The 25,492-nt window shown below is 38.9% G+C and overlaps 2 protein-coding genes across 9 annotated transcripts in view; both read left to right on the forward strand.

The window, feature by feature from the left end:
- gria4a (glutamate receptor, ionotropic, AMPA 4a) overlaps positions 1-12,129 on the forward strand; it is a 126,795-nt gene extending 114,666 nt beyond the window's left edge. For 2 of the 8 annotated variants that reach the window (XM_077565079.1, XM_077565082.1), the window contains one exon: positions 1,119-2,564. In XM_077565079.1, the coding sequence (XP_077421205.1) occupies positions 1,119-1,196 (78 nt within the window). In that variant the 3' untranslated portion in view covers positions 1,197-2,564. Of the gene's footprint in view, positions 1-1,118; positions 2,686-6,114 lie in introns of those variants that run through there. The other 6 variants (XM_077565075.1, XM_077565077.1, XM_077565074.1 and 3 more) reach the window with 6 other exon arrangements.
- Positions 12,130-15,934: 3,805 nt separating this feature from the next.
- Positions 15,935-25,269, forward strand: aasdhppt (aminoadipate-semialdehyde dehydrogenase-phosphopantetheinyl transferase). The gene is made up of 7 exons (XM_077566944.1): positions 15,935-16,312; positions 16,388-16,501; positions 18,142-18,265; positions 18,625-18,746; positions 19,304-19,465; positions 22,371-22,424; positions 22,557-25,269. Exons 1-7 carry the CDS (start codon positions 16,148-16,150, stop codon positions 22,725-22,727), a joined length of 912 nt encoding a protein of 303 aa, XP_077423070.1. The 5' UTR covers positions 15,935-16,147; the 3' UTR covers positions 22,728-25,269.
- Positions 25,270-25,492: the final 223 nt, after the last annotated feature.

Here is a 25,492-nt window from a genome sequence, read left to right on the forward strand (position 1 = left end):
AATCTGCAAGTACTGTGAAGGCAGGAATGTTCGCCCACTAGTGGTGCTCTGGGGAGAGGCGAAGGCAACAAATGAAAGGCAGACGGAAGGAACAGAGACCGTTTGTCAGAGAGGCCAAATTGGCGTAGCTGCAGAAAACTCAAGTAGCAGTTGATATCATAGATATCTGCAAAGCTCTTTCAATCAGAGGTTAACTTGGCAGTTGGGATGATTAACAGTGGCACAGTGAAATTAAAGTATAAAAAAAATCTGATTTGAGTTTAGTATTTCAAAATGTTTTCAATTCATTTTGTAAAACAATATGCCCTGAATACTTTTGAATTATGGTGAGATATAGCGTTTCTGTGGCTTATTCGCCACCTAAAAAGGAGCAGCAGAATAATCATTTCTACCAATCAGATCAAATTATAGACATACTATTGAGGGAATACGAATAAAATATATCAGAATGATGGCTAATGAAACATGGTTACACTAATACAAAGTCATAAAAGCTAAATGCAGTCCAAGCTCTCTTAAGGTGTGAACATTTTTAAAAGGGGGGTGGGCGAAGCTCAGTGGAAATGTAATTATAATATAATATGATACTATTATAATGGTCACAAAAGTAAAATGGTCCTTTTAAATTGGTCAAAGTGTGAAATGTTGAATTACAGTGTTAAATTATTTGACACCGCCGCAAGCCAAAAGCAATGCCTGCCTGATGTGCATTTTAATCGTGGCATGTCGGACATTCCACTTTCACAGTTGTTCCCAGCCATAGCACACAGCTACCAATTTACAGGTAATACAGGGCGCATTATTCCTGGCTGGACAGTACTTGCGTGTGGTTTACTAAAGTACCACCCGGGGTAGTATGGTTGTGTTACATGAAGTGACAAAGGTGGGTCCCACTCATATGTCTGTAGCTCACGTAGCTCCACCACCCCCGCCCAGCCCCTCCTCAACGGGCATACACACATGTACTCAGTGGGATCCATGCTAGGTCACTTGCTGTCAACTGATGATGAAATACTTGCTAACGTTGTGACTGAGCTGTGCAATGCATATGTGAAAGACTTTAATAACATAAAATAACATGACCTATGATGTTATTTATGTTATTTTTACACGCAAAGAACCCCGGTAAACCTTGCCGTTTTGAAACTGAGCGAGGCGGGCGTCTTAGACAAACTGAAAAACAAATGGTGGTATGACAAGGGAGAATGTGGACCCAAGGACTCTGGAAGTAAGGTCAGTCTCACGCTGCTACAGCCAAGAATGCTAGCCTGAAACTTTCATCCTCAACATGCTCCAGATTACTGCAACTACTGTCCTAGCAACACCTCAGTTTGCTTTATCGACAAACAAAAAATATTGTGCTCTATAGGGGGAAAAAAAAGATGTACTTTTGAATATCATTGCTAAAGGTCAATCACATTTAGCAAAAAGCAACATAGATTACAAAACAGATCATCGCTTTCTGTTCAGTTTCTGTAGCAATCTGTGGCAAACTCATTTTCATTGCACTTAGCTTCAGAAATACAATGGTGACTACGCACTACTGATTATCATTAGATTATGGTCACGTTCATCTCATTGTCATATTTGGAAAGGTAACAAATGTTATTTCCTGTATAAACACACTCAATTGTGTTGCAAAGTGATACAAATACTTAAAATAACTCCTTGAGCCCTATTTTCAAGAGTTAGTCAATTTGCTCTGCAAAACTGTTGTCATACAAACCAGTACCATAAAACAACAGTTCAGATTTTTTTTTTACAACTGATTTAATATTTAAAAAAATAAATAATAATAAAAAAAAAACATTAATTTAGGGAGAATTATTGACCCACCGGATAGAATATGAACATGTCATTACAACATGTAGTTCATACCAATGATTGCATTTCAAAATCGTAAAAAGATGCAAGCTAGCTGCTTTGAATGTTTTGGAGGTGTGTGAAATGTTTTCATTGCTAAGATAAATGTGACTCATCCATTTAAAAGTCTCTTAGCTGCTCTGACACAATGATATGTTGAATGCATGCAAGCATATAGAATTGCTAACAGCAGTAAAAGTACTAACTGTAATTGTAGATGTAGAAAGTATTTAGAATTGTTTATGATTGAGCAAATAATGCAGAATCATTCCAGATGCATGACATGATTTTGGTATATGAATTGACTAGAAATCAATCACAACTGAACATCTCTAACCCTCTGTACCTTCTTGTCTCTCTTCTGCCCATCCCTGTTACTATTCCTTCTTTTTTGTTACTCTCTCCATATCACCTTGATTCTCTTCAATTTTTTTCTCCCCTGATTTCACCTTCTTTGACTTTCTTTCACTCTGATAACCATCGACAACATCCCCCATTGACTTCTACTTCACCCCCTTCCCCAACACCCCCCCCCCCTGCTCTCCACAGGACAAGTCGTCTCAGGCCCTGAGCCTGTCTAACGTGGCCGGGGTCTTCTACATCCTCGTGGGCGGCCTGGGCCTCGCCATGCTTGTGGCGTTGGTCGAGTTCTGCTACAAGTCGCGGGCCGAAGCCAAACGCATGAAGGTGGACCTTAGTCCCCCCCACTGCCCCAGCCCCTCCCCAAGCACCCAGAATCTAGCCACTTATAGGGAGGGGTACAACGTGTACGGCTCCGAGGGGGTCAAGATCTAGGGGTAGGATTTAGAGGCTGCCGTCTAGGTGGGGTCATGATGGTGGTGGTGGTCATCATGGTGGTGCTGTAGTTTGTGGTTTATGTTCATGCCAGAGCCTGTCGATGCGGAAGCGTGTTGTTCTTCATGTGGTCATGAGTACGCGTGGTCAAGCATTGTGGAACCAATAACGATTATTTTTTTATTATTATTATAATTTTAATGAAACCTTCTTTTGGATATTTGTTTATTATTGGCCTAAAAATTTAAAGTACATTTATTTTGTTGTTATCCTGCTAGATTTGGTTCCACCGTCTTTGGCTACAAAATAAGGATGAAAATTATGATGGTGATGCTCATAGCTAATGACATAACTAGACAACTGCATTGTACTCTTAGCCAATAATTAAAACAATGGAGCAGGGATGCACAACTCCATCTACACATGCAGTCGTTTTGTAAAAACATCACTTGTCACAAGTGCATGTTTTGTTTAAGGCGCCAATTTAAAGTTGAAACTGGCTCTTAGCACCCCTCAAGAAGGCAGTACAATCATAATATTTCTTCCCGTCAATCAGTGAAGAAATATGGTGATTATAATGGAGAGAAAAAAATCTAAATACATATAAACAATAAATAAAAGAAAGTGAGATTATACAAGTAAAGCACACTTACATTGGCACGTATAGTCAATTTGGTATTTTCGGTTAACTAAGAGCCGTTTTAGGCCAATTAACCAAAAATCTGTCAGGAGCTGCAAAACATTTGAAGATTGTGATGAAGGAAACGGTGTGTTAGTGTTAGTCAAAAGCCCAAGAGCTAATTAGATCTGCACAGACCACCAAAACAGAAAAATCTGCAGCATCCAAAACGTAGAGATTATTTTTCTTCTACCTTTTGTCTTCCGTTTTTGGATTTGTTTTTGTAATTGTCATAGCTTTTTAAACTTTTTTGCCTTTCTGTCCAATTTGACATTTTTGGCAATTTTATGTGCATTTTATGGTAATTTGGGGCATTTTTTCTTTTATTTTGGGACATTTTATAGTTTCTCTTTCAGCATTTTTTCACAACTTTTCTGGCTTTTAATTTATTTATTTTTTACATTTTACAGTCATTTTCAGGATTTTTTTCTTTTGTTATGGTTTTGGTTTTTATAGATACTTTTTAAACATTTTCTTTACTGCTGTTTTTAAAATGAATTTTCTGACTTTTTGGGGCAATTTTATATACATTTTACAATAATTTTCAGGATTTATTCTTTGGTATTTGGACATTTTATAGTTATGTTTTCAACATTTTCTTTTCTGCCTTTTTGTTTTGTTTTTTTGGCCATTTATGGTTATTTTTAGGTCATTTAGAAAAAAAACATAGACCTCTGGTCTCTCTTTTCTGACAAATTAAAATTTTGGACTCTGGCATTTTTTTTATATTTAAAAATAATCAAATGAGTATTTGATATAAGAAAAAGAAAAATGAATATGTAAAATAATAATAATAGTTCCAACAAATTGTTTTAGAGTTCTACAGGGAGTGACATTAAAGGGACTAAAGAGCCACATGTGGCTCCAAAGCCACATGTTGCAAACCCATGGGTTAACTGAGCATAATATGTTTCTGGAATGTTGGAGGAAACTCTATGCAAGCAGCAGGAGACAATGCAAACTCCACAAAGCCAACTTTGGAACCCTTAGAGTCTCAACTGCAAAAGACTATGTGGTTTCTTTACACAACATGTTTAAAGGTTTTAGACAGATCTCGACTGTTTCACACATATTCCCTCATTAAACTATGACGGCTTCCAGCTACAAATTAATTATCTTCAGTGTAGACACCAGCTTTCATCAGTTATTTTCTCACTTTCAGCACTAATGTGATAGAAATCACACCAAGGAAGCCCATGCGAGACATTCTTCAAACGACTCCACGCGCTCCACGAGTATCACAAGACTATGTAAAAATATTAAAGTGCTGTACATTAGAACAGCGAAGTCGTAACGGGAATGTTTACACATTTTGACAAGATAAACGTAGCGTGTGATCCCCATTCAAGTGAATCTGCAAAAACAACTGACGTTAGATGTTCATATAGTGGAGCTGTGCATCCCTGTTGTGGATGAAGCAAAGAGGTGCTTTCACTGAATCCAGCCCTGGCAACTTCAAAACAGCCTAGCGTCGCTGCAGGGGGAAAACTGATCATCAAACACTTCATGAGCACAGCTACTTAATGATGTTGAAAAAGGCCAATTAAATGAAGTAAAGCTGATTTAATAAGCGCACAGTGTAAGCTACCTTATTTGGGTTGTGTACAGTTAGCAACATAGCATGTCCAGAAACATCATGGAGTAGCCTGTCCATGTGAAGTGTCCCCCCCTACTCCGAGCAGTATAGTCACTTACTCCCTCTCTATAAATCGGAATCCTTCAAATCAAGTTTTACCTTCCTGTTTTCCTTTGTCTTTCTCAAATCCTCACCCTATCAAAAATGATCCCTTTTAAAATACAGCCTGCCTCGTTTTGGAATCACTTAAACCCGCACACTACCAAACCTCCCTCACCTCACCCAAAACAGCATGGTCACTACAAAATGCAGATGTCTACAGTACAACACAAATCGTCTGTTTGTTGATTTATTTTGCTTGTTTTTACCTTTTGCCTTGATTAACTATGTCAGCATCAAATGTAGTGATGGCCCTTCTGTGTGATCCATTTTGAGGGTGCATTCACACCAGGAATTCCAAAATTGATTGAGGGACTGCTCTAAAACTATTAAATTGAAAAACAAATATCACATTAACCTTATAAAGCCTGAACCATGAAATATATGAGACAATTCTGATTATTTGTAAATATAGTATTTATAGGTCCTTTTGAACAAACTTTTTTTTTTAATCAACTTCCACATATGACTTTTGATTTGTGTCATATTTGATACATCCGGTCACAATGCTTTAAATTCGTACATTTATAACTGTCAAAAAATAATAATAAACAGACATATCAAACAGTATTTTCAAAAATCAGAAAGAACATAACCCATTATTAATAAGTATTAAGGTGTCTCACCTTTCTCAATTGGGGCGATCTTGCAAGGTCGCTGGCAAAGCCATCAGATAGGTGATACTGCCCTCTAATGGATTATCCGTGCAATGCATGTGCCAGGTCATATACGGCAGGGTTTTAATGGGAACAAAATATCATACTCATGAAATAGAGTGCTCAGAATGTCTTCTATTTAATATGATACGTTTGGCGTTATAGGGTTAATGCGAGTGAAGCCGAGGCAACTTGATGTGAATGCACCATCCCAACGTTGTACTTATACTTGTGTGGGTTCCAAGTAATAGCTGTGAAGACCCATGCATGATTATATCAAATGCATGCATGTGCGTGTTTAAAGAAATGGGTGCACTTTTTATGTACAGAAGGCATTTTCCACACATAATTTGACCAACCTCTTTCCTCTTCTTCCCCACCTTTAGCTGTCTTTTTCTGAAGCCATGCGAAACAAGGCCCGTCTGTCCATCACAGGAAGTGTGGGGGAGAACGGCCGCGTTCTAATGCCAGACTGCCCTAAAGCCGTGCACACTGGCCACGCCACCCTCCGACACCCTGGCCTTGCAGTGGTCTCCTCCGGACTGCCCTGAAAACCAAAAAAGATCCGCTGTGCCTTAGTGACACACCAACATGCAGACTCACATTGAAGGATCGCGTCCATATTCACGACTTTGTCCTCAGATGCCATACATTTTTACATCCTTTCCCGCTGCCTCTGACGTGTTTTACTTGAGAAAGTGGAATCGTGGAAATAGTTGGCTGCAGCAAACTTTTTTTTTTCCAAAGTTTTGGGGGATTCATCCAAACAGACTGATACTAAAACGCTGAGCTGTAACCACCATCGTGATGATGAAGAAAAGCCTCCCATCTTGTCTTCATGGGACAGTCTCGGCCAGTAAACAACAGCCCTCAACAACGCCTTACAAAGACAAACATTTATGTTGATCATATTATCACGGCTGTCATCTTGCCTGCAAAGTGCCAGGTGTATCCTCGTAGAAGACCACAAAACTGTAAGCCTGAATTTGTTTTTGGACAATACAGACTTTTCCATGGAAATTGAAATATGAAAGACAAAGCTTTGTTACTTTTCATGCAGGATGAGTTCTTGGCCCATGCAGCAGGGCAGACAGCCACTACGGTACAGACAACACCTCCACGTTGCTGTTTGCGTGGCCTACGCGGGCTCTAGAATACAAACCCCAATTGAAATGAAGTCGGGATGCTGTGTGAAACATAAATAACAGAAAACGCTGATTTCCAACTTTGTTTCAACTCGAACGAATACAAAACAAACACAAACTATTTAATGGTCAAACTCATCAAATTAGTTTTTTTTGTTTGTTTTTTGCAAATATTCCCTCATTTTCCAAAAAAGATGCAACAGGGGCGTGTTTACCACTGTGCTACATCACATTTCCTTTTAACAACACTCAGTGAGCGTTTCAGAACTAAGCACACTAATTGTTAAAGCTTTGTAGGTGGAATTGTTTTACCATTATTGCTTGATGTACAAGTTCGGTTGCTCAACAGCCTGGTTGAAATCAGTTGTTGCCAAACATTTTCAATGGGTGACAGGTCTGGACTGCAGGCCAGTCCAGTACTCGCACTCTTTTATTACAAAGCCACGCTGTTGTAACACGTGCAGAAGGTGGCTTGGCATTGTCTTGCTGAAATATCATGGACGTCCCTGAAAAAGACATTGCAACTAGTGATGCACCGAATTTTCGGCCACCAAAAATATTCGACCAAAAATGGCAAAATTTGGCATTTTCGGCATTCGACCAAAATAAAAAAATAAAGCCGAAAGAATATGGCTGAAATAGGATGTTGTGGTGACGCAAACAAAAATCCGCTGCAACCTCGGGCCTGTTTGACTTCATAATCAAACCCGTGAGGGGATCGGACGGGGTCAGCCTCGCTGGCATTTCACCATGTGAGTTTGTACCGGTCGGTCACAACAGCTTCATTACGCTCACCGGAGGAGAGGGGCGTCGCTTGGTTAACTACTGTACAGCGCTTCAGCTCGTCGAAAAAAAGATAGCAGGTGAGCCACTCTTTCGCCTGCAGCACCTTCCTTTTTGCCTCTGATTAGAGACCCTCGAGCGCTTCCACTTTTTGGCCGGCTTTGCGGTGGCCGTGGCTGTGCTAAATACTTTAGCTAATGCTAGCACAATTGCTATCAACAGTTCTAAACAAGTAAACACATACCACTATCTCAGAGTGACTACAGACCTGTACAGGACGCTGTGTGACGTTGCAATCCGTTCCCGAAGCCGATTGGCTGATGAAGAAATTTATTTATTTGTTAATTTTTAAACATTGGTCAATATGTGAATGTGCAAATTTTAAGTGCGCCGCACTATGGGGAGAGATTTGTCTAAAAAAATATTCACACAAACAAATGGGTCTAATGAACTGGGCGAGAAAAGAAAAAGGGCGTCTTCAAAGCAGCATATACCGTGCCGTCTACTTGTTAAAAAATAGTGACCACCCCGCCACAAGCTACAGTTATATACAGATCAGTGGGCCACTGCTGCTTTTTTGGCGTAGAAGAAGAACATTTAACAGCAGAAGAAGAGTATCTTTCAAGTGAAAGCAAAACAAGTTCAAGGGAAACAAACTAAATAAACACATAATGACAGGTCAGGTAAAGACTCGATTTCTGTTTTTCAATGTCCAATTTGAAACGAGAAACAGAAACGGCTCGTACCCGTTCAATGAAGACAGTAACACTGCCTCCCCGTGGACGGCGGAGGAACAGGCTTTAGACACGTGGATATCTGAGCGCTTTTGTGTGTGTGTGAATATCTCGAAACAGCGTGATGTTTGTCTAAAAAATAAACACGTGTGCGCAACGATCCACAAACGCACTTTAGACAACTGGCAAGCAAAAGTCATGGAAAATGCACACACAAAATTAAAAAAGACATGTGAAAATCGCGGATACATTTGAGGATCTGAAAAACATGGGAAAATCCCGAAAATATTTGTGGATCTGAAAAACTTGAAAATCACAAATTTATTTGTGTGAATATTTTTTAGACAAATCTCTCGCTATACCGCACCGTCCCGCTCCAAATACAAAGGCGTCATCCACGCTGCACGCATCCGTGCCCGCTTGTGCAAACTACATTGACTATAAAGTGCAATAACATCGCCAGAAAATGTTAACCCCCGTACCATTAGCCAACATGTTTGCGGCATGGACTGATTTCAATTTATATTGTGCTTTGTTAAAATGCCAGTGCTAAATAAATATTTGATAATAATATCAGAATTGTAACTAATTATAATAAATGCAATGATAGTAAAAATTGGCAAAATTTTCCTTTTGGTGCATCCCTTGTTGCAACATATGTTACACTAAAATTTGTATCATGTATCTTTTAGCATTAATGGTGCCCTCACAGATGTGCAAGTTACAGGGGAAATGATGGGACACCCATAGCATCACAGATGCTGGCTTTTGAATTAAGCACTGATAACAATCCAGGTGATCCTTTTTCTTCTTTGGCCCAGAGGATACGATATCCATGATTTCCAAAAACAATCTAAATATGTGCACTCGTCAGACCACGGATAGAGTTTTAACTTGCATATGTAGATGTACCAACAGACTGTGTTAAATGACAATGTTTTTCCCCAGTGTTCCTGAGCGCATGTATCTTTTGCACAACAATGACAGTTTTTAATGCAGTACGGCCTGAGGGCTCAAAGGTCACAGGCATTCAATGTTGGTTACCGTACAGAGATTTTTCCAGTTCTTTTGATGACGTTATGGACCGTAGATAATGAAATCCCTGAAAATCCTTGTAATTGTGTGTTTTCGAAAGCTTGTTCTTAAACTGTTGGGGATCTCCTTACTCAAGAAGTTCACAAAGTGGTCGCCCCAACCTTGCTTGTCAATAACTGAACCTTTCGGGGATGCTTATATCACACCCAATTATGACACACACCTGTTTGCACTTTACCTGTGGAATGTTCCAAACGTGTATTTAATATAGCTTTCCCAGTCTTTTGTTGCCCGTCCCAGCTTGTTGAAGGCATCGAATTAAAAACGAGAGAATATTTGTACAGAAAAAAACGATAATATTCAGCGGTTTGCACATTTAATGTAATTTTTTTGGTGTATTCATTTGAATATAGGTTGAAAAGAATTTGCTAATCATTGTACTCAGTATTTATTTATGTTTTACACAATGTCCTAACTTCATTGGAATTGGGGTTTGTACATATTGCCATGTAACAAATCAGTAGTCTTTCACAAATTGCTTAATGACCTAGAAATATTAATTAGGTGGTTAATACTTTTTTGCTAAAAACAATATTGAAGGTTTGGTTGTATGTACAGAGATGCAAAGAAAAACTAAACATGGGAAGATGTCAAATGAGCTCACAAGACTCAACAGTGGGACCTTATGGATGTTTGCAAATGGCCAAAGCAATTGTAAAATGTGATCCACAAACTTTCAATGTAAAGTAGTTATTAAATTCTGAGCATATTCTATTCTGACCACTCAGTCGCAAGCCCTCTCTCAGTGGCTTCAGAACAGTAGAGTGTGACGACCACAACTCGACAATCTTCAGCAGCCAGTGGAATCATGTATGTCCAATTCAGTGGCTACACTCTTCTGAGAAGGAAGACAGCAAATCAGTCAAAATAAACACTGTGCTAAATTGGTCGCAACGATTGTGAGTGGACTACAGAGTGCTCAAGTGTGTCATACGAAAGTCATGCTGGATAAATATACAAATTCATCTTTGCACATTTGCAAACAACCGAGTGTCCCAATGTAGTCACCCTGGTGTCAAATCATTCGTCAGTAATGTGGCATCGATAATGTGAACGCTTTGATTACCGTAATCCGAACCATATTAACACGTAGTCTAAATTTTTCCTCTCGGGTAATAAAAAGGCAGTTTCAAGGCATTATGAAAGCATCATATCAGAAAGCTTGCTTTTTAAAACTGTTGTAAATAACATGTAGCAAAACTCACACTGTCTTTTTTAAACATGTTAGATAATAATTTCATTGCAATAATGAGTACAAACTAAAATTGCCACTACTTGTAAGTAAAATCAAATTGTTTTTATAAATCTACATATTATATATGTAAATATATAGCTATATACAAAAACAAATCAATATAAATATATATATATATATATATATATATATATATATATATATATATATATATATATATATATATATATATATATATATGTGTGTGTCTATAGAGATCTATAGAGAATATGGATCAGATTGTCAGAGGCCATGGCATACACTCTTTTTTGATAACTTGACAATATTAATATGCCACAGTCTTTGTGTGACCCACCCAACATCGAAAGCTCATCTGGCACCCCCACCTACACACATATACATTAGATGGACAAGCAAACATACGGATACAGAGATATAGGGTTGTTGAGCGCCCGAGCACAGCAAAAAGGGTTACAAGGATTTGATCTGTTAGTTCCTTGTGGCTCTGCATCGTTTTCATGTTCTTACTCTAAAATGAGAGGTTGGTCACAACAGGCTCATGAATAATGAAAGCTCCAAGTTTCAACAGTGGCATCAATGAGAAATGTGAGCGCTGAGAAAATGAGCCACTCAGTGCAGTCCATTTAGCCTCAATTGCCAATTAAACATTTCCACACAATCAGACCAAATTCTTAATGATCAATTATTATCGATTCTCATGCCCATCCCTATCAAATATGATATTTAGGAGAATACACCCAAAAATACCACCTAAACATCAGATTTTGAAATTAATGATGTTACAACTAAATCCAGCATCTTTTGGCAAAATGATTGATGATAGTCTTGATTGATGACTTTCCTCTGCCCCATATTTTAATTATGACTGGCCCTCTTGTTGCATCACTTTGTCACGACTGCTGTATCCCCAATTCCCCACACAAAACACTTTTGAAAAGTGACAAATAACGCTATTAGCACAAAATAAGAGCTTACAAGTGAATTGATATTTTAAGGCAGTGGAAGTTCCTTCTCCCTCTCTACGCCGGTGCCCGTCGACCGTACACATTTAGTAATTCATTTTAAAAAAAAAAAACTGGCTTTCACATTGTTAACTTGTATGTCACAGTGTAGCAATCCTGCATCAAAAACATGTGAGCAGAATTCAGTCAGGCACAGATGAAAGTGATTCTGAAAAAAGAAATGTTTGTGTTTACACATAATGAAAGGGGATGGAAATATTTTCAGCCTGGAATTGTACTGTATGTATGCGAGAAAAAGAATTTTACAATAGATATTCTATATATTGATACTAGATCAATAAACTAATTCATTTCATGCTTCAACCCCCCCAAAAAAAGTGTCTGCTGGGCTGACAACATGTCAGCATGGCAGTTCTTTAGTTTTTGCCTTTACATTTATTTTTTTCTAGTAAACATTAAAGCTGAACAGTGTCTTTGCGTGTTTATTTATCTGCTGCACTACAATCACCCCACAAAAACACTCTAGGCTAACACTTGGGGTGGATCTAGTGCCTGTGAATTGCAGCACTCATAGCTCGATCCTCACTCCTCGATGCTTCTACCGCAACTCAGGAGTTGCTCGCATGCCGCCACATTGAGGATGTAAATGTTCGTATTATGTACCATCTGGATTGTAAATGGAGACGGACTTAAATGGTTCCTCTTTTGTATTCAGCATTCTTTGGCTATTTTAGTTTAAATATACATACTTTGTCATATGGAAATCACATTTTACATAAATATGTACAGTATTTGTATTTGCTTTTATTTGGCTTTGTTTTACTCTGCTGTCTGCAGCCACGTCTTAATTGTGAATACCCTATCTAGACAAATAAAGGGTGCTAAATTAATAATAAATATAGCTGAGGGAGCATGCAGTGTTGCACAGTAAATTCTGTGGAGCAAATTTTGCTCTAAACAGAGTCTATTTGGTCCCACTCTAAACAAAGAGCAAAATTTAAACTTGGAAGAGAGTAAAAAAAAGTCACTCAAGGGTTGAGGATCAAACCCACTTAGGCTCTGAGCCGTGCGGTGTGTTTGTATACTGCTCGTGTCAGCTGGAATCTTCGTTGACGCCAATGTTTTTGGTCTCCTTTTGGGTCTAAGCTAACATAAGAGTGGCATTGCTCAGAGTGGCAGTTTGTTTTTAAATAAACTAGTCAATTTTTTGTTAAAATCTGTCATTGCAAAATGTATTTAGAATTTTTGAGTGAAAAAATGTTTAATATTTTTTTTTTTCATGGGATAGGCAAATTCTCTCATACACACTAATACTTAAACTGAATATTTTACTCTCTTCCCAGGGTAAACTTTACTCTGTATAGAGTGGGACCAAATAGACTCTGTTTAGAGCCAAATTTACTCTACAGAATTTACTGTGTGTGAGGAGTAACAGTGTTTTTTTAAATTGGTGTAAACTGCCAACAAAGACAAGCGAATTTCTCCAAATATTAGGGAACACGAGTATGAGAATGCACAACCAAGTCAGCTGGCATTTTTCAGGCTTCTGATTGCGCCGGCAAATGTTCTCATGTACAGTAGATATTTTTATCCCCTCTCTCTCTTTAAAACCACTGTTTCCATGGACGTAGAGCTTTTTCCTATACCAGCTGACTTTGGACAAAAGGTGGGGTACACTCTGGATTAGTCATAGAAAGAATTTGAACGTTTTCCTATGAATGTGAGGACGCATTTAAGTCAAAATAAAATAACTAGTCACCTGTTTTAGGATTTGCTAAATAATTAACACAAAAGTTGTTGTATTGTGGAACTTTGCTTCCAGTCTTCAATAAAGATGGAAGGGAAAAAAAGACTACTACTACTACTGTACTTTATTACTTTTCTTTTTTCTGCAGTCATCCAAGCTTCAGAATAGATGGTTCTTAATTACCAGTGCCATCTGCTGGTTGCTACCAAGTAGCTGAATAGCGTTTATTATGGACACAGCATTTCTCCTCATGCAGCCAGGCATCATTTGCTGATAAAATCTTAAATCCAATGCTTCGTGACCTCAACATTGCCATTTAATTCTGATGACTTTGCTGATTGCTTTAAAGACAACATCCACAGAATGTTATCTTGTAAAAATCTAGAACCCTTAAAATATTGCATCCACATCGATCTTACTAAATGGGATGACCAAATGCCCTTTAAAACCCTTGATAGGTAATGTTAAATTGTTTCCACTTAACCAGTTAAAATCTCTTTCAAAAAGCTTGTTTTTGAAAGGTTTTGCATACTAAATCAGCATGTTTTGTTTCTTAATACACGTTTATTTGTTCCGATTATCCAATATTCACAAGAAGACAAAAACAGATTTAGAGTGCTTGTCTTTTATATCATTTATATGTCTATTATATCTTGAACATAAAATGGCAAAAATAAACATCCACAAGACAAATAAAATACTTCAATATTTAAGTTAACTCCTAGATTGGCTGGTAACCAGTTCAGGGTGTATTCCGTCTACTGCCCGAAGCCAGCTGGGATAGGCTCCAGCATCCCCACGACCTTTGTGAGGAATAAGCGGTTAAGAAAATGGATGGATCAAAGTTAATTTTCTTTTCGAAAAAGAAAAGAAACGTGGTTATTTTGGTCTTTAAAGATTGCATCCCATAATATTTCACAATCAAATTTTTTTGTTTTACTTGTGCTGTCTTCACCAAATGTCTGTGCTATTAATAGGCATTTTTAAGTCTGAATGTGATTTCCATAAACACATCCATTCCCTATCCCACTTATCTTCACTTAGGTTGCGGGAACAGCCTAACCCAACTGACTGGGCGAAAAGCAGTGAAAGTGAACTCCCTGGAGTGGTCGCCATCAGAGTCTTAAATAAACCTACCATGCATGTTTTTGTAATGTGAGAGGAAACTGGAGTATCCAGAAAAAAACCCTCACAGGATTTAAACATTTTGGCATGCAATACTGGACTGTTGACTTTACAGGAGCTTTGCTCAGGTGGTTGAATAGTGGTCTTAGTATAAATATTAATTTTGAATTTATTTTAGTTTGACCTTTGTGAATCTACATGACCTCAGCAAAAACACTGCATCATTGAGTGATAATACTAATGTTCCATAATCCATCCATTCTCTGAACCTCTTATCCTCACAAGGGTCACGGGCGTGCTGTAGCCTATCCCAGCTGTCTTTTGCAAGGGGCGGGGTAGACCCATAACCACCAGCCAGTCGCAGTACGCTGATGTTATAAACAATAAGTAACTTATTAGAAATATATTTGATGTCGTGAATTAAGCCTCGCAACATGTGTGGCTTTTCAATGAACAAATAACAAAGAAAAGACAGAAGCAAAAGTTAACACAGACAACAAGGAAGTGGGTCAGTGAACACGGTCTTTAGATGGGAATTAAAGCATGTTAGTTAAAAATGTTGGCCTTTCCTCAATCTAGCTATGAAGTTTAACAAGAAATAAGTATTGCATGTACATTACTCTATCTCTCAGCAGTGATTTGACCAACACCAGGAAGAACTTAAAAAAGTTTGGGAGGCCTCAGAGCTGGGCCCTCTGTGTTAAACAAAATAATGTTCACATAAAAGAAAAGCCCTTTTTTCAATGCCTTCATTTAGAGTTATGTAAAAATAATTGGCTTGTTTTGACAGCCGCTGCTTGATGCAGACAGTTTTTCTTAAATATTTTTGCAAATATCGTATCTTAAGTCGCTGTCAGTCTTTACATCATAAGAAACTACTGTATGCAAATTGAGACTATACATCGGCAAATATTTTTCATGCTTCACCTCCCCAAAAAAGGATGCGACCAAATCCTGTGTGGATGGTGCTGAAAAAAAAACTGAAAAAAATTATAGCACCAATGCTACCAGTCCAAAAGTTAGTGGAGAGCACTAACCCGTGTCAAAATTTTCTATCACCATGGATACTAGTCCTGTATTTCTGGTGTAGATTTTAAGTATTTTGAGCCAAAACAAGCCGTTTTAGCTTGAACTGTTTTAGCTACGTCTATGGGTTTTTGACCAACCGTTTAATTCTGACCCTGGGTAACTACTGTACTAATACTAGCAGTAGTAACACTAAGGCTGGCTGAGTGATTACTCACCAACCAACGTCGATTGTTGGCTATTTTTACCAGAGCTTAATATTTACGACTTCTCCCCAGCAAGTGAAAGCATCATTAACAGTGCTCAGTTTCAATGCATCCTATTGGTCAAGCGACCAAGAACCTCCTATGACATCATCAAATCTCCCTGTTCTCTTCCGGGCATGTGTGAAGCTAAAATGTAAACAAAGCGCCTACTGCAAATTTTTACGTTTCAATATTATTTGAAACGCGTGGCGTTTTTCTCCGCTGTGAATATCGACGATACTTTAATTATTATTCACAGAGATCACATGTAACACACTCGTAATGCTAACGTTAGCAAGCTCACATTTTCTGACGGCCACAACTTCTGCTTGATAGCCCAGATGTCAGAGGCTGGCGAGCGGATGGGTTCTGTACGCTGGGCTTTTCGCTGCGGATCGTGGACTCCTGGCAGGGCTGACTGGCTCTTTGCTGCTCGCTGTGTTCAGCCAGAGGAGAAAGACCGTATAGCAAAGTTTGTGTTCGCTAGAGATGCCAAATCAGCCATGGTGAGCGTGTGCCAAAGTAATTGGGCTACCACCGTTTTGAGTTTAGCTAGTCTAATCAAAGCGTCCATGTGTCAGGCTGGCAGGTTGCTGCTGAGGAGTTTTGTCTGCGAGAAGATGCACATTCCGTGGGCACATATCCGCCTAGAACGGTCTCCGAGAGGCAAGCCTTACCTGGCCGCACCGCTTCAAGTTGGTGACTACTTGCACACTATGTATGGGATATTGTGTTGCAGTTGTTGGAATGTGGGGTGATGGACAGGTGGCAAAAATACTCACACTCTTCTTCTTCTTCTTCTCTGTACTTATGTAGAAGTAAAAGTAAAACAAAAAAATCTAGTACAAAGACAATTACTGAATCAACTACTTAAGTCAGTAGTGTCCAAACTCAGATTCTGAAAATGTCCAGTACCCAAGTACAAAATGAATTTTTACTGTCCATTATATACAATATCAAATCAGCTCGGTTCAATAAAAAAAATCGTAGTATTTTAGTATTACTGTATTTGCTTGAATAATTGTAGTACTGAGAAGGAGAAGAAGAAGAAGAAAATAAAAGCTAGCTAGTATTGGCTCAGGATTTTAGTAGAAGTAAAAATAAAACAAAAAAAATCTAGTACAAAGACAATTACTGAATCAACTACTTAAGTCAGTAGTGTCCAAACTCAGATTCTGAAAATGTACAGTACCTAAGTACAAAATGAATTTTTACTGTCCATTATATACAATATCAAATCAGCTTGGTACAATAAAAAAAAATCGGAGTATTTTAGTATTAGTGTATTTACTTGAATAATTGCAGTACTGAGAAGAAGAAAACTAAAATAAAATCTAGCTAGTATTGGCTCAGGATTTTAGTTGCAAGACGTGTTCCATTAGGACTCACTAACAAACCAAAAAAAAGCAAAAAGATGTAATTATAGCAACTGAAAAAGTACATTTTACCTGCTTGTTTCTTTCATGTTAGATTTACATGTTTTTTTTTTTAATGTTAGAAGCTTGTAGTTTTAGGCCAGCACAAGACACGACACATTTGCCAAGAATCGTTGTTTATAGCTAGCCGACGCCATTAACTGATTCTCTTAAATTTGGTCATTCAAGGGGAATATCTTTTTCTTCTGCGTGGCATCCTCATCATTAATGATCCCTTCTTCTTTGTCGATGTTGTCCCTTTATTTTCCCGCCTTATGGGTTTAAGTCCCCAAGATTTCAATCAGGATCTCAACAGCTGTCTACATTGTTTAATCCGGCCCACTAAGCATTTACAATATCAAGACTCCTGTAATATTTGTTGCATATTTGCATATATTTAAAATGGCTAATAAAAATGTATGCCTTCTGCTTTTCATTCATTAAGCTCATTAAATAATTAGTTTATTTATTTAGTGTACATGAATATTTTACATACATTTTTTAACTTTTCTTTTTCTTTTTTTTCTACCTAATCTACGAATGACCTGGCCTAATTGTTCGGTTTTAAAACTTGAATGTGGCTCTTGAGCGCTAAAGTTTTTCCAGTCCTGCTCTTAATTGTCCATGAGTGTGAATGGTGAATATCTGCGGTTGATCGACAAGCAGTGCAGGGTGTACCTCGACTAGCCTGAAACGGAACCTTATTTCTTAGTAAACGCATTGTATAGCATTATATTGTGGAAATGTTCATGTTGTGGTGAGTGGTTGCATAATAACTGTTGAAGTTATTACGCAACCAACAGAGAGGTGTGTATGGAGTTTGATACATACCTTCTCTTTAATACATGGTCCTCTGTTGTTATCATTGAAGGTACATACAATTAGAAAAAAACATAGATGTTCTATTTACACTTGTCCAGGCCAGCCCAGATTTGGGAACTCAGACCTGGAGCTTCAACATCTCCCACCAGGGGGACTATGCGGTGCTTGCTGCTGAGAAGGGGATGCAAGTTGGGGTTGACATCATGAAGACATCGATGCCTGGTATGTAAGGAAGCCAGCAGTCAAATTTTAACTAGTGTTACGTCATAGCTGTTGGTAATTTGACGCTTGCTCTAAAAGCTTTCCAGAACCCTCTACATATTTCAACACATGATAACAATTATGTTACCCGCATTTAGCAATGGATTGCACTTGTGTCTTTAAGTTTGACCACTGGGTGTCACTGTTGTACCATTGGAAAAAAAATACAGGGCAAATCTTTTAGTGAGAGTGCAGTAATGTTTGTCTGCCTCTTCGCATCTGATCCAAAACTCATCTCACTTCATTTCAGTCCTTTTTACCCCCACCCTGTTGTTTTTGATTCCAATCCGTCTTTTCCCTCCATCCCTTCCTCTCTTCAGGTAGCAGCACCGTGACCGAGTTCTTCCGCATCATGACTCGCCAGTTCACGCCGTACGAGTGGCGAGTCATCCAGTCGGCCGGCTCCGAGCAGCAGCAGCTCGCCATGTTCTACCGCCACTGGGTAACCATGGCGACCATACAACCTTGTTGTCACATTGCATGGCTGCTACGTCGCGCAAGGGGGTGTTCACTGTGTGTGAGAAGCAGAACGCTGACACTAACCCCCCACCCCCCCCCCTCCCCTATTCACACACTCGCATACAAACACAGATGGAACAGCAATGGTAAGCAAAGCTGTGAGATTGAGAGGGTGGCACAGCGACGTCAAGCTCTGCTGTCATCATCACACCTTTGACTAATGTCAGAGCTCAATGGTTGCCATGGCAATTAGGCCTGTAATTCTGTTGTGGCTCATTGGCTATGGAACAGGGTTGGTTTTGGTTTAACACGCACACACACAGAGCCATAGAAATAATTCATCTTTTGGATATCTCTATAAATACACTTTTAATCAGTGTTATAATTATTTTTTTATTATTATAGTTGTATTTATGTTTGTTTTGTGGAGCACCCACAAGCAGGCATGCAAGAAAAGATAGTCGTAGTGATGCACACATTTAGCAAATAATCTTACTGCAACTTTCATTGAGCTAACTGAGATTTGTCTTTCCTGTCAAGGCCTTGAAGGAGAGTTTCATCAAGGCCATTGGCACAGGGCTGGGCTTCAATCTGCAAAGGTTGGAGTTCCATCTGTCCTCTGAAGCCCTCACGCAGTCCCGTGTGCTCTGCCAGACCAGAATGCACCTGGATGAAGAGGACGAGGAAGACTGGCTGTTTGAAGTGAGTAAGTGTGTTGGGTAAGAACTGGACAAATTGACTTTTGGGATGTAAAATGTCACAAGTACTTGATTTAGTCTTGACATTTGTACTAACTTGCGAACTGTTTTGTTATTATTGCTTAAGAACCACTGGAGCACAAAATGCCTGCGGCTGCATATGTCCCCGGTGCGGCGGCATTAAAAAAAACTAGAAGCTGTCATGTTTCATGTCAAGATGTGAAGCTGACAGTTTATTCAAATATTTGCCTTTGGAAGGAAATAACTCGATTTCTAATTACAAAGCTGACAACTGTTACAGATTGACCATATTTTGTTACAGAAATCACTCAACACTACCGTCTTATTTAAAAAAGAATCATGGGTAACATTGCTCAAAGCGTTCAAAAGATATTTGGTAGATAATTGCGATCTATATTTGACAACACACCACATGCTAAAATAGCGAGCTAATTGAGAAGACCCAGCTTTTTTTTGTTGCTTTTTTTCCCCCCAGCTTTTGCTTGCAAGCTCGCTGGGATGCATGCGGCAACACAATTAAGGAAAAAAGATTTTGCGAGTCCGAGCTCTAATATTTTTGGTCACTGTTTTTTTTTAAATAAATTAATTCCCCCCAAGAAATGTGACTTTTATTCTAGTCGGACTTGTAGACCGAAAATATGGTAAATATTGATTTTGTGATTGCTGTATAATTTGCATGTGTAGAACGCAGTTGTACTAATGATTTTGTGAGTTATCGTTATAAACAAATAAACTATTTTATAGTTTTGGACAGGACTAACTCAAATTATTATATATACTGTGTACTGCAGCAACAAAATGCTGGAAACAAGCACAAATTGTGGCTTTAAAATAAATGTAATCATTCACTCTCCCATTTTGATTGTTCTTAACACAAATGTTTTGTATATGTGGGAGGAGTACTTGGCTAAAATCCACATATTGTCACCCTCTTAAAACAATTGACTAAGTCTTTTTTTTTGTGCAAAAATGATTTGTTTGCCTAAATCATCTGCTCATTAGGGATGTTCAATACCACTTGTTTTGAGACAGATACCGATACTCAAAACTTCAGTACTCACCGATACCGATACCAAGTGCCAATACCATTAGTACTTAATTATGATACATACAATTTCCCCCAAAAAAACAATGACAGATAATAAAAAAAAAATTAAAAGATCTATATATCCCAATTATAGCAAATTTCCTTAAAATTGCTTGAAATTAATTGCAATAATATTTTTTTTCAATTTGCTCATGAAAGTCATTTTGCATAGAGCAATAAAATGATTAGATTAATAAATGAAACCCGGCCTTAATGGGTTAAATTGTTGCTCTCTTACCTCCGGCCCCTGTGGCGGCCAATAAATGCAAAATAACTATTTTAGCTTTTAGTTCCTGACCGTCAATATGCAAACATGCAAACTCCACAGCTCAGTGGAGATTCAAACCCAGAACCTCAGACTGAGTGGTAGACACACTAGTCGCTTGTATGGCCGTGCTTCATTTCCTACTAAATTGATTGAAAATGCGAAAACATTTTGCATAAGCTGTTTATGAAAAGTATTTGTAGTTTGTAACAGTTAGCGCTAAGAACTTGAACAAGCACTAAGAATGTCTTGTATTAAAAATGTTATTGTTGCAAACATGGCGGAGGCGCAACCAATTACATGCAGTGCAACGCTTGGCAGGAGGTCAACTCACGTAATGCCTACACCTCAGTGGTTTTCTTAATGGAAGTGTCCACTGCAAATCCCAGGTGGTCTCACACAGCTGAGATTGAGCGGATGAGAGGTGCTCGATCAAAGCGGAGAAAACGTCACTTTTGATTGTTCTTCGCTCCTCTTTTTTTTCTTTTTTTTTTATTCCACGTCCTCATACTCTTTTCTTTTCTCATCATCTGTCCTCTCTTCCCTTTGAAGTCCTCCTCCAATATCGCCTTCTCTGATGTTATCCTTTCCCCTCTTCTCGCTCCTCGCCAACATGCACACCGGCAGAAGAATTAGCATGTGACCGCTAAAAGGTCACGAGCGGTCTAAAAAGAGCGGCGCGCGTTTCTTTCGTCACGTCCTTTCCCTCGGGAGGTAGCCGAGGCCTAATGCAGTTCTAGTGTCAAGGTTTTCTCACAAGGGAGTTAGCAATTGATAATAGTATGGTTGGTCCATTTTTTTTCAACCACTGACAGCATTTTTAGATGTGTGGATTTATTTATTTATTTTTGTGTGAAGGCTGTGACCTTCAACACAAATGTTATTTCTTTCTTTTATTCCTCCCATTGTTTGGCATCTATCTACTTCCACATCATTCATCCGATTCTCGTCATTCCAATTTTAACATATTTCAAATATTTAGGCCATTCTTGCTTCCATTTTTTCTTATTTCAAATATTCACTTCTTAGCCACAATTTTCGATTTTCTACCCTTATTTTCCATTAATGAATTCTTAATGGCAGATTCAACATTACACATTTACATTATTTCAAAGTGATATTCAAATCATTTAACTAGGGATGATTATTAGTCCATTCCCTACTTGATTCTTCAAACCTTACCCCTTTCTTCTTTTCCCTCTACAATTTCTACATTTATTCACCGATTCAAACCGTTCCAACTTCCAACTGTTTCAGCGTTTACCTGCCGACTACTTGAACATTTCTTGATCGATTCAAACCATTTCAACATGCTCAGCTATTTCCAGCTCGTTGTATATCATTCCATGTCACTTATTATACTTCACATCATTCGATATCGTTCCAGATAATTCTTGTTTTTGATTCAGCCTCACAGCCTTCACATCCAATTTCTTCAAAAATTGCACATTGTCTAGTTAACTGTACAATACTTGCATCACAAACATTATCATGGCTGGACTTGTGATTGGATTTTTCTGGTGTTTGTGCGAACAGGAGAGTTTACTTGACGCCGATCATCATGTTGCTGTAGCACTGGGACACTCTGCAGTAAGTATTGCTGTTTGATTTTGAAGTTATTATTGATGAGCAGCCAGCAGTTGCCAAATTGTAACCTGGTGTTGGATATGATTATATTGTGGTCAAAATGCCGTGCACATAATTTCTGTTGTTCCCTTTTAGAATCCTACCTCGTCTCTTCCTCCACCCACCGCTTTCACACTGCTGACGTTCAACGATCTCGTCGCGGCGGCCTCGCCTCTGACAGAGGAAGACCCCGCCTACTGGGAAAGCTTCAAAATGAAAGCCGAAGCGCCTTTGAGACAGAGAGACGCGCAATCCCGCTCACTTTGACACCTTTCTGTGACGTCACATTTGAACAATTACAGTGTTCCCCTGGACGATTACACACACATTTACAATTTGAATGTTTAGGCATGAACATTTTTTAAATCAAAATAGGTGACCTATGTGAATTGTGGAGCTCCCATGAGGAAAAAAAATTGTGAGGGACCCAGCAGTATGGACAGGACATGGACATCCACTTTTTGTTCCAAGGTGACAATGCGTCCATCTTTTTCTTGTGTCTCTTTCTTCAACTGCAGAATTTCCTGCAGAAGTGGCTCGATGCTCTTTTTTAAGTATTTCGGAGAGCTAGAAGATTTTCCATCCATCCATCCATTTTCTTAGAATACCAGTGGTTATTATTAATCATTATTTTTTTCTTTTCAGACACATTCTTACAGGTTACATCGGTCACATAATATAATTTGCAACATTGACATCCGAAAGAAGGGCTGACGGGTAGAAGCCATGGCTTATTAGTAACCCATCCCCATCGATTCTTACTTTACGCATCAGTCATATACATTGATTATGATAGTCATTGATTCATATCGTTATCAATCCCAGACTTAAGTCTGCACACTCCTCGCTCACTTCATCTTGAGTCATGTCTGTGTGTAAGTTGCAGCTAGTACCAATCGTTTGGAATTGGTAAATCGGTTCACAACAGGCCCACCCAACCAGGCTCGTTCACTAGTAGCGTCTTGGCTGACCTTGGATCAGCTTTCACTCCAGAAGAGTAGATGGGCTTGCATTCTGCCCACCGCGTCCACAGCAATGTTCACTCCATTCTGCTCAGTTCAGCCAGCATCTGATGATGCTTAGATCTTGATATTCCCGAGCACTCACCAAGGCCAGGCCACCCGGCGGAGTAGCCCCCGCTAGCCGCATCCCGACGCCATGTTTACCAACCCCATTGTAACTATTTACAGCCGATACATTGCAGCCTCAATACAACCATATCACGACAGCCTCGCATGGTACAACAAATGTCCAAACAAGAAATAGAGCCAGACAATGTTTACATTTTTACAGGAACAGCAATACATGTTATCAATGCAGGTGTATAAACAAGAGTTCACCTTGGCAGTGTCAGCAAGTAATTATATGCTATATTTACATGATTCAAATCACGACAGCTCCAGGTTTGGGTTCATTAGTAATATATTACAGTCATTTTATTTGGGTAAGACATAATCCACAGTTTAATGATGTGAGTTAGTGATAGCCGCTATTGTCTCTCAAACTCCACCAATTCTTCCACTCTTTTGACGATCTGTATTTTCTTCTGAGAAGATGAGTCTTTTGTTTGGATGAAGATCCGACAGTCTTTTGTCCATGCGTTCTCGATAAATCCATTCTTTCTCAATTGTCGCGCCCCTTCTGGCAATGTCAGCATTTCGTTTTGTGAGATTTTCATTGTCGTAGACATGTTTATCTTTAAGCTTGTAGCTATCTCGCAAAAGCGCAATCTTTTTCTTCCTGTCAACAAACCTGGTCAGAAATGCCGGCGCAGTTTAATCTGGATACCTGTAATTATCACATCGTCGATTCGAAGATTCTGTTTCAAATCATCCACTTTTTGTTCCAAGGTGACAATGCGTCCATCTTTTTCTTGTGTCTCTTTCTTCAACTGCAGAATTTCCTGCAGAAGTGGCTCGATGCTCTTTTTTAAGTATTTTGGCGAGCTAGAAGATTTTCCATCCCTCCATCCATTTTCTTAACCACTTTTCCTCACAAGTTTCGCGGGGGGCGCTGGAGCCTATCCCAGCTGGCTTCGGGCAGTAGGCGGGGTACACCCTGAACTGGTTGCCAGCCAATCGCAGGGCACACAGAGACGAACAACCATACTCACAATCACACCTAGTGACAAATTTGGAGTGTTCAATTAACCTGCCATGCATGTCTTTGGAATGTGGGAGGAAACCGGAGTACCCGGTGAAAACCCACGCAAGCACGGGGAGAACATGCAAACTCCACCCAGGAAGGCCGAAGCCCAGACTCGATCTCACGTCCTCTGCACTGGGAGGCGGACGTGCTAACCAGTCAACGACCGTGCTGCGCTAGAAGATTTTATCTCCTCAATTTCGTCCGCTCTTTTTTCGCTAGGCATATTGCAACAATGTAGTTAAAAATCGCAATGTCAACAAAATAGTCCTTCGAATGCGGGCATGTGCCTAATGGGACCCTTGAGCAACCTTCCTCCTCAATCGCCGTCAATCTAATTTCTCATATATGTAGCATATAATGTGACCATATATAGATGGAGCACTTTATTATACATTGATACGTTTTCTTTTTTAATTCTGCTTAATTTTTCTCTCAAATTGCGTCAGATTGGTGCTTTTGAATATGAAATATGTTCTTCTCTCCTCTTTCAACCCCGGCCCATTTCCATGCCTGATTTTATGTATTTGCACCTATTACCTATGCTGCGATGAAGACTTATGAGGTATTAATATGTTTAGTGAAAATGTACTTTCAAAATGTTAATCAATTTTTCCCCCCAAATAAAGCAAAACATTACCTCCAATCTCATCTCAGGATGTAAATAAACATGCTCTTACAAAAAAATGTTAATATGGACTTTTTCTTAATTAACAGCACAGATTCTCTGCACATTCATTATCACTAAATACACTGCTCAAAAAAAATGAAAGGAACAAAGTGATCCCTTAACTCATTCACTGCCATTGACGGCTATAGACGTCCAAAATTCCTTTGAACTATTTCTATTAGTTTAACATTTTTTTCCCACTTTTGTTAACAAGAGT

The sequence above is a fragment of the Vanacampus margaritifer genome, chromosome 5, assembly GCF_051991255.1.
Source record: "Vanacampus margaritifer isolate UIUO_Vmar chromosome 5, RoL_Vmar_1.0, whole genome shotgun sequence".
In the NCBI taxonomy this organism is placed as follows: domain Eukaryota; kingdom Metazoa; phylum Chordata; class Actinopteri; order Syngnathiformes; family Syngnathidae; genus Vanacampus; species Vanacampus margaritifer.

Coding starts and splice junctions, on each gene's coding strand:
- aasdhppt (XM_077566944.1), top strand. CDS start 16,148: ATGTCAGAGGCTGGCGAGCGGATGGGTTCTGTACGCTGGGCTTTTCGC. Junction 18,266..18,624: donor CATGAAGACATCGATGCCTG/GTATGTAAGGAA, acceptor TCCTCTCTTCAG/GTAGCAGCACCGTGACCGAG. Junction 22,425..22,556: donor TAGCACTGGGACACTCTGCA/GTAAGTATTGCT, acceptor GTTCCCTTTTAG/AATCCTACCTCGTCTCTTCC.